The sequence below is a fragment of the Mustela nivalis genome (genome assembly GCF_964662115.1).
Source record: "Mustela nivalis genome assembly, chromosome: 9".
Taxonomy (NCBI): Eukaryota; Metazoa; Chordata; class Mammalia; order Carnivora; family Mustelidae; genus Mustela; species Mustela nivalis.
Genome location: NC_139028.1, coordinates 28,372,075 through 28,382,202, shown reverse-complemented (window position 1 = coordinate 28,382,202; position 10,128 = coordinate 28,372,075). Strand labels below are relative to the sequence as shown.

The following is a 10,128-nucleotide window of genomic DNA, read 5'->3' as shown; positions in this document are numbered from 1 at the left end:
TTTATAAGAGAGAGCATGTGTTGGTGGGGAGGGCCAGAGGGAGAAGGACAAGCAGACTCCCTTGGCAAGCAAGGAGCCCTACTCAGGGCTCAGTCCCAGGACCACGAAACTATGAGCTGAGCTGAAGGCAGACACCTAACCGACTGAGCCCCCAGGCACCGCTCCACGTGTGAATTTCTTAAGTCCCAACGCCTCCGTCTGATGTAGCTCTGGCAGTCCTTGTTTCCACCTGTGAGGTCCAGAGGCACAGAGAAAGGAGAAACTTGTTGAAGATCCCATGGCTGGTAGGTAGCACACTTCGCCTTCCATCCCAGATGTGGAGGGAAGATTATGCGGGGGATCACACTTGGGTAGCCTGCGTCTGCTTCTGGGAATGAGCCCGCTCAAGATAAATGGGCCCCACACTCACTCTTCCCCCAAGACGGGAAGCTGCCATGACCCCTGCCTCTCTTTTTTGTGGTGACCACCAACCGCAAGGTAGACAGGACTGTCATCCTGCGATCTGGGAATTAGGGGCTGTCCGTATGGTGGGACTGTTCCCTTGTGCCTCTCAGGTTAACTCTTGACAACAGTGCACTCGTGCTTTCATCAGCTAGTTTGATTATCTGAGGGGTGCATGGCATCCTTCTAGGTGCTGAGGAGAGAGCAGTGGACACGACACAGGAAAGTCTTGCGTTCATGGCACTTTCGTCCTTGAGAGGGGAAGAGACAAGAAACATAAATAAGGAAAAGCCATCAAATGACAAACCGGGCCAAACACGTGGGAGCAAACAGGAAAGGGACAGGGCGAGTGCGGTCAGGGAGCTTTGCACATACATCCAGATAGTTCGTGTTTGCCGGGAGTGCACTGACGAGCCTCACTAATCAACTGACACTTCGTGAATGAAAGAGGGAGGGACACTGTGGGTGCGATCTGCAGGAAGGGAGGCAAAGACAGAACTGACGGGAAAACTCCTTTCCAGGCCTCCCTGCTCCTTTCCTTCCCTCACACTCCATTTCTAGTGACCCATCCAAACATGTCTTCCTCTCTCCCCGTCACCCTCCGTGTAAGTCTCTCCCACTGTAATCATTTCTGGTCTTTGTCTCCTTTGGACAAATTAATGAATAAAGCTCAAGGGACACAGATCTAAACCTCTTCACCGCTTCTTGAACTGCCCCATCCGTCTCTCAGAGGCGTGCTACGCTGGGCAGGTGGACCCCATCTGGAGTCCCAGGCTCTGGTCCTCATGACCCACTTTGGCAGGGGGTCGGGGGGGGGGGTAGTACCGCTGGAGGTCGCCCTGAGGCCACTGTCCAGGATGCTTCTACCTGAAAGGGCCTGAGCAGCTCCGTCACAGATGCTCAGTGATCCCAGCTCTGTCCTATGGGAAAGGCTGTCTTGCGGACATGGGGTTAGTCATGCTCTTTGCAGGCCAACATCCCGAACTACAGGGGAGTGAAGAGGTACTAGCGAGAGAGATTCTCCGCCAGCATTAATGAGTACCTCATGCTGGATCTAATAAAATGAAAGGGGGTGTCTGGATGGCTGAGTTCTGAGTATCTAGAGGTCTGCAAACGCAGACAGGATGTACCCTCTCCTGGGAACATTGTAGAGAGGACTCAGGTGACTTGATCTGAAATTTATGATTCTGTGATCTAGTGGGATGCCTGAGGGCAAGTGATGGGAATAAATAGAGCTGGAGCCTCCCACTGGGACCAAGTCAGGAATGGGCCCCAGACTGTTGCACTTGCTTCTGCTGGGCACATTCACAGTGGTCTTCATGAACCATGATGAAGGTAAAGCCTGGTGAGGGAGGCAGGGATGGGTGGCAAGAGCCTATGTGGGGAGAAAAGGGAGGTGGTTTCTAACCTTGACTTTTTGGGCTGCTGTACAATGGCTCAAGGAGAATTTTTCTTCTTCTTTTCACAGAGGACTATGGCCCAGATTCGAAATGTATGGCGCAGTTGGTTTGCAGTTTTTGGATAAATAATGCCACAATGAGAGGGGATACTCCTGATTTTTTCAACATTGTCTCTCTACCCTTTCTGAAGTACTCCACTCTCCTCACTCATTGATCTAGTGTCTTTTTTCTTCCCCAGCCTTGCATGAAGTGGGGAGGAGGCTTGAATCCCTGGGGTCATAGCTGTCACCACTCAAGGGAGTGAGGACCCCAGGCAGGAGCTGGGAAGGTTGTCAGCTTCCTTCTTGTGAGGTCTACACCTCACTGGTATAAATGTTGATAGCAGGATAGGCTTCTGAAGGCTAATTCCTTTTCCTAGTGCCCTGCTTTCAGTCTTTCCTCTGTTTCTTTAGGGATTCGATTTTGCCATGAATGTGATTTCTTTGATGGATTCAAATGCCGTAGTAAAATGAAACGCTGCTGGAAGTTTAATTTGTTCCTGCCGTACAACAGGAGTTGTACCACAGAGCACTATTACTATTCGAATCGAATTACAGGTAAGCCGGGGTTAAAGGGAGACACAAAACATCATCAGTGGTGCCCGCCTTCCCTGGAGTCCAGGACCATGGGAGATACTGGGGAAAGGGGAATTTCCATACACCAACTGGGGGTAGAGTTGATGTGGAAGGCAGATGTCTCTTGCCTGATCCTGTCCAGAGAAGCCTAGATGAGATGTAGGCACAGCTTTGGGGCTCATTCCTATCCACAGAAAACCAATGAGGTTCTGGAGAGACGTTATTACCAAGAAGATGGTGTGAATAAGCAAGGTGATCACATCTGCTTTTTTTCTCTCTTTAGGGAGATACCTGTTTCATCTTACAAAACTGTCTTGTAAAACTTGTCAAGAGGGAGTGACCCAAGTATACCACGACTTACTGAAAGAAACACATTGCTGCAATGACAGATCCATGTGTAATACTGGAAAGGATAATTTAGAAAGGTCGGTGCCGTATGGAGAAGATGCAGATTACACTATGCATGATGACATCCAACAAGAAAACTTACAGGGTAGAAGAACTTAAACTATCTCTGCCAGTAATCTTTGCTCTTCCCTTACACAATGGCAACATCGTTGTATATTATTTCAAAATCCAGACCCTACTCTCCAATCTGTTCTAATAGATCTACCCATGGGAGCTCCATATTTCCTGTGTCAGTGCTTCCATTAAGAGGAAAATGGGAACCCCCAATCTCTGCCTTCTTCTTGGGTTCCCCTGTCTTTACCACTTGATACTGCTTGGCGATCTGTAACTGTCCTCAAGTTCTGATGCTAAAACTGGGGGGGAAATCTCTGGCAAAGGGAACAGAGTATTTTTCTGTTATAGTTTCTGAGTAAAGATCAAAAGAAAGTAGACTGGATAGAAATAGGAAAAAGAAATCACAAGATATTTTAGAAGAAAAATTGGGGAGGAATATAGAAGAGGCATTTACTGGAGGGCAGGAAGGGCTTCTATTAAACAAAGGCTTGAGAAAGTAAATGTGAAGTGAGGAATTCAAACTTCCACAAAAAGAATAGTCGGTGAACTAGACAAGAGAGTCTTTGTGTATGCCACCATTTGGGGAAACTGTACCAGCCACAGTTACACCTAACACATAGCCCTAAGCTACCATGTTTCTAATGATCTTCTCTTGCTTTCAAGGCCAAAGCCAAGTCCATCAGGGTAGGTACTTGGCCTCATTGTTGGCCAACTACTCTGTCTCCTGGCATGTGAGGAATACTGTACCACCCAGTCCCGAAAAATATTTAAATTTTACCTTGCACCCAATGAACTCATTGGTAAAAAGCTGAGTATTTATTGGCACAACCCTGCAACAGATTATGTCAAGGAGAGATAAAAGTTTCAGACTTCATTCTAGTGTTCTAACCAAAATAATAAGCTCTGAAATGACAAAAATGAATCCCTAAATTATTGTTCACTCACTTTAGGTTAAACTTTTCTTTTGTCCCATTTGCCTTCCTATGTGTTAGAATCTACAGAAACTATTATATTTATTTTTTAGCTGAATAATTATGTATACAAATATAATATTATCCCAGGTTTAGTAATTCGCCTCTGGATCCAGGTTTATAAATGCTTATTGTTTTCTACCACATTGTATTTGCATAGACATAATAACACATTTTAAAATACAAATTAATTTTGAAATATTTGCAATATATGTATACTGGGACTTGTCTCAAATTGTATCACATTAGCAGGCGTATTACACTTTAGCATCTTGAGAAGTAGAAAATATGGTCGACACATCCATTCAGGGCTGGTCAATTCGTTGATATGGATAGATGGAGATGCTGGCAGCAGTTTCCAACAATGAAGGGATTCGCGGGGGAATTACTGTGATGTATGGTTAGTGCCTAGAATAGTCCCAAACCAGTCAAAATTGGAAACTTCACATTAGAGAGGGGGAAACAATAGAGATGGTGGAGAAGGCAACCAGTAGTAGGAAGACTATACAGGCAGCTGGAGACTCAGTAGCACAATGAGTGAAGTGAAGCGAAGCGTCATAAAACACTGTGGCAAAGCCCCCAGAGCTTCATCATACCCAGACTGGCCCTCCAGGTCCAATCTTTCAGAGCCCGTCCTATTATGTTTCCCATCTTGGATTTCCAGGAGATTCTGACTCCCCTATTGCCCTATTTACAATGCCCCATCACGTCCTAATTTCCTTGCCCAAGTGGAGTACATCTCTGTTCTTTGCATTTGGTGATGGTGGTTGTGGGGGGGGGCGGGGAGATAGGACATAGAAGAAGCCATGAGGAAAGACAGACTCTGAACATGGACCCTAGTTCCAGATTCCAGTCCAGAACACTCTTTCTGGCCAAAGATTCCTTGGATTCCTTACTCGGAGACAGACTGAGACAGGAAAAATTGATCAAAGGAAGACAAACCAATTGTATGGAACTAGAAATCTGGAGGACTATTCATCGTAGGAAAACAGGGTTTCTTTCATAGAGATGTGTGTATAAACCTAGAAACCCAATAGAAATGTGCTCATGATTGACAAGCTCTCAGAAAACCACACCACAGAACTTCTGTTCTGCTCACGAATTTTGCACCAGTCATGATTGGACTGAAATACCAGGAGGCCGGCCCCGGAACATCATACAGAGATACGGTATACTCTACATGGACATATTATAGGATCCGGGGCTCACTGTTTGATCTCATGTTTAGCACATGATGGAGCTCTAAGATGGATGGAGCTCTAAGAAGACTTGAATATTTGAAAATGTGCCCTGTTAGTATTCAACACAGACGTACGGATGGCCTGATTTATTCTGGAGGTGCTGCTCACAGCGACAAAAAAAAATTGGAAACATAAACATTATTGTCCCCTTTCGGCACTTTGGGTAGTTATAGCTCTGTCACAGACTGATACTGGCCCTCAGGCAGAGGAAGTAGCCTCTGGAAGAACACATGTTCTTATCCCATGACTGGGAAAAGGCTGTGAGTCTGGAGGTTGAGAGCACCTGCCTCAAACTTCGTGGGCTGATTTTAAATCTTTGCTTAGGACCATCAAGGTAGGACTGTGGTCTTTCAGTTGGGACAAGTGAGAGACAGCAGTGCGGTTTATGAACCTCTACAAATCCTGTCATCAGTAAGGCAGAATAGCTAGGACAGCAAAAGCAAAGTTCCACCTGCTAGCAAGATCTGCTCAGGTGGCCTCAGCCCTCAAAGATCTCAGACATGTAGAAAATACGCCACTGAAATTCCTCCCACAAACACAGCGTTCCATTCCAAGGAAGAAAGGAACAGTCATTAGAAGCGAAATTGAGCCGGGAATCCAGGCGAAGGTTTTAAGACAAAGTTCGAATGTTGATGGGAGAGGAGATAGCAGGTAGCAACACTTGGAAATCACTATAGAGGTTGCTCTGGAGAGATGAAAAATTTTAAGTACTTCCCTTTTACTGCTTTCAAGAGATGGAGCTAGGAAACAACCCCCCCCCCACCCCGTACTCTGTCCACTGCCAGCCCCAACATAGGGATCTTCCTGGAAAAACACATGTGTGTATGACATTTAAACATGTATGGCATAAAAGAACTACACATAAACCCCTAATAATGTTACGAGACACATGCACTGAACACCATACTTACAGAAAACAGAAGGGTGCCGGAAAAAGATGGCTGCAAAATTGATAGAAACTCAATGTGAGATTTCAAAGGAAATAAGGGAAGTGATAGAAACTATGAAAAAGCAGCATAGAAAACACTTCTTAAAGATTTATTTATTTGAGAGAGAGAGAGAGGGAGAGTTCTCACGTGTGCACACACACGAGTGGAGGAAGAGGAAGAGGGAGAGGCTCTCCAGCACACTCCCCGCTGAGATCATGACCCGAGCTGGAACCAAGAGTCCCACACTTAACTGACTGAGCCACCCAAGTGCCCCAGAAAAAGATTTTCTTTTTTTTAATGTTCAGCTTCTTTCTTTAAGATTTCAGTCTAAAAGCCATTTTAGGTGGCTTTTTAGATGGACTGAGCAAGATAGACCCCCCATGATGGAGGTTACTGGCTAGAGGCGCAACATGGGCTGTTGGAAGCCCAAATGGGTGAGGACGACATCCGTGTGCTGTGGTGCAGGTTGTCAGAGTTTGCTCTGGCGAGGAGAGTGTCCCTGCAGAGTGGTGTGGTGGTAGAGGGGGGCGAACATGGGCGGTTGGTGGCTGAGTGGACTGAGCAAGTTTCACTTGGTCTAGTGTTGGTCATTGGAGTCCAAGCTGCGTGAGGAAGGCAACTTGTGTGGTGGACAGCTGTGGCAGGCTGGTAAGGAATGCTGAGATGTAAGTGGGGTACATGGTGACCCAAAAAAGGATATGGCCCCTGAAAGTTGCCAGAAGGGCATCTGCATGTGGGGGTGACACTGGAGTATCTGTGGGGGAGGGGGGATGCTGGAGTCCAAGGCGGGTGGTAGCAATGGGAGTTCAGTCTTGTACAGAGGGGAATAACAAAACAAGAAATGTATTGAGGATAATAAGAGCCCAGTTTCTCAGTATTGTAGAAAGGATTTATAGATACGGGAAGAGAAAAAAGAAAAACTAGCATAAATTCTAGATGGAAGTGCGCATGTCTGGGGAAGAGGGCCGTTCACGCATGCACACACTTGCATGTGTACATCCACACGTGTGTTCTTCAATTTCCGCCGTGGCGAAGCCCTGAGGGCAGTGACACTCCAGCGGCCACGTGCATACCTAGCACCCCGATTTTGGTATCTCAATAACGTTCCCACTGAGAAGAAGCAGGGCTTCCTAGAGAGAAATTATAAAATGAGCCTGGCTCTCTGCTCAGCGGGGAGCCTGCTTCCCCCTCTCTCTCTGCCTGCCTCTCTGCCTACTTGTGATCTCTGTCTCTCTGTCCAATAAAAGTAAATAAAATATTTTTAAAAAATTAAAAAAAAATAAAATGAGCCTGAACATTTGGCTGAGGCAAATAGAAGGAAATGTTCCAAGAAGGATGAAGAATATTGAAAGGAGACAGGAGCGAGCTTGAAGTGACTCTTCCTGATCGAATCTAAACATTAAAATGTGTGTGACAGTAACAAATTATAATCAGTTCAACAAAAATAGGAAAATGAGCTTATATTTCATAATCAAATAAAGAGGGCTCGTCCTACCAGTTTGGCAGAAATCAGTCTCCATCTGTGAGCATGCTCCTTCCCACTCCTATTTTTCCCAGGGCGCTAGAACCATACAGGGTAGAAAGCCTGAGTGTGCGTGAAGTCCGGAGGGGGTGGGTGGGGTGCAATCTGCTCATGGCACGGCTCTGTACAGAGGTTACTGTTGAGAAATCCAGTGACCAGACTCACATGGCTTGCTCAGATCCCACCAATTCCAGCCTCTTCCATGCCACGCTAGACACATGGGAATATCTGTGTGGCTGCTTCTGGTCTCATCTCCTTGGCGGTATCCTGCAGCTCTTCCATATCTAGGAGTTGATGCCTTCCTGTGAGGTTGCCAGGCAAGCAGGGTGCAAGTTACTACCTCCAGACCCCTCTAGATGCCCTCTCCTCTTCTCCAACCCCCCAACCTCAAAGACCGTCTCCTTCCTGGCAGAAAAGCTTGTTTTCTTCTGGATTCCTGATGCAAATTCCTTTCTACACTCTACCCTTCTCTTCACTCTGGGAATAGCATTCATGAACAAAATTCAAGAAGACCCAAGCTATCTCTTTTCATTTTGCTACTTCCTTCCCTGAGAGGCCAGGGTCATGGGCTTTAGCGGGAGTATGGTAAGAAGGATAATACTAAAAGAGAGAAACACAAGGAAGAAAGAAAAGGAAAGAAAGAGAAAAAAAAGGAAAAAAAGAAACAAGAAAAGGGAAGAAAAGAACCTACTGTAGAAGGAAGGCGAAAAGCCAGGAAAAGAATTGACCTATTCTCAGTCTTATCCTTTTTCTTTCTTTTTTTTTTTTTTTTTTTTGGAGAGAAAGCGTGAGCACGTGATGGGGGCTGGGCAGAGGGAAAGGGAGTGAGAAAATCTTAAGCAGGCTCCACGCCCAACCCAGGGCCCAAGGCTGGGTTTGATCTCAACACACTGAGATCTTGACTGGAACTAAAAGTCGTGAGTCAGACGCTTACATCTCTTGTCTTCTTATTCTGAAGCAGCTTTGGTACACAGTGGAAGCTCTAGGTTTTGTAAGAACCTGCTGGAGACACTGGTCTTGCTCTCAAAGTGTTTCGTTTCCCCCTACTCCATCACCACAACCACCAGGGACCAAGATGGAAAATCTAGAAAAGAAGAGCACTTTTTCTTACACAGACAGAAGGCAGAACCATGAGCTTGGGATCCGAAACAGTGGCTTTCCAGGAAATCCTCATGAAGAGGCTTAGACAATAATGTCATCCAGAGGTTGGAGCCCCCAGAGGAAACGCAACCTCTACAGGTTTTCATTGCATAAGTCAGAGACCCTGCAGCACCTGAACGTCACCAAGTAGACACTCCATTTTATTTTGTCCACATTAGCACAGTTTTCCAGGCAGCCCATGAAGGTTAACCACAGAGTCCCATCTTCTGCGGGAGGAAAGAGAAACAGGTTAGCAAAAAGGTTTCTGCAAAGAAACTTCTTTGCAGACCGTACCAGCAGACAAGAACAGCCTTGTGGGTAGCTCAAGTCGCTGTTATCCAAACAGGCAGAACTGCAAGATGTTTCCAGGTGAAGACTTCCCAGAAGGAAAGCAGTGGCAGAAGAATTTGCAAAAGTTCTTGGGAGTGGGCAGGTGATGACAGCAGTGACGGAGGGATTTCCAAAGCTGGATGTCTCAGTGGAGAATCTTAACATTGGTTTAAGTCAGAGTTATAAATGCCAAGGTTTTGCTTAGCACGAAATGTAGGAAAACCGAGAGGACCATTTAGCTCGCGTCTGTTGCTGACACTGGTCCTTTTATCTTCACAGTTTAAAACCACCCCATGGAGGTCCAGGCAGGGACAGTTGAGGAGCTGCCCTCCCCTCTCCAACAAGTGCCTGGTCCCCACTGGCCATATTGTGCCTCCCCTCTCCTCCCCACCCAGTCTCCCTGCTTTCTGCAAGCTTCTCAGATTACTGGTTCCATAGCTACAGATCCCCACCCCTCAGGGACCTCCTCCATCTATTTTCCATTATGGCTTGTGATGGGGTAGAGAGATCAAGCATCCCAGGGCTGGGGCTGCCTGGGGCAAAGTAAGGTCCCTGCTTTGTTCCATGGCACCTATGTCCCGTTCAGCTTCTCGCACACACCCCCATCCCCCAACTTACTCTTGAAAATTCTCCCAGTCACGCAGCCCTCGTCTTCTGTAGCAGTGCACACTCCTCTGCCTCTGGAACACCTTTCTCCTGGAAACTGCAGGTGGCACATCCTACACTGAACGAGGTCTGTCATCGGACCGAGAAACCAGGAACAGAAGTGAGAAGCGATCTCCTGCAGCCACGAGAAAGCCCACCTCCCCGTTCCGATCTGAAGTCGGCTTGGAGTCCAGAAGGCTTTCACAGAGACCCAGGAATTACAGGCATTTGCCTCTATTAAGAGAGGCTATACCAGGAGCGGGACTGGAGTTTACACTCTTGGGAGTCTGGCTGGGGGAAAAATGGGAGGGGAAAGAAAGGGGGCGGGGCAAGGAAAAGAACGAACTCAAGACGGAGATAATCACGTCCTCTTCATACTCACTGGAATAATGGGAATCCTCGATAAGTATTTCCTGGACTGTACTGGCAAGGA

The 10,128-nt window shown here is 46.7% G+C and overlaps 1 protein-coding gene across 1 annotated transcript; it reads right to left on the bottom strand.

Moving 5' to 3' along the window:
- Positions 1–8,813: 8,813 nt before the first annotated feature.
- Positions 8,814–9,792, bottom strand: PATE1 (prostate and testis expressed 1; the record flags this gene model as incomplete). Its single annotated transcript, XM_082682348.1, has 2 exons — positions 8,814–8,947; positions 9,669–9,792. The coding sequence occupies 2 exons, from the start codon at positions 9,790–9,792 to the stop codon at positions 8,814–8,816; spliced, it is 258 nt and encodes an 85-aa protein (XP_082538474.1).
- Between the last annotated feature and the right edge of the window lie 336 nt (positions 9,793–10,128).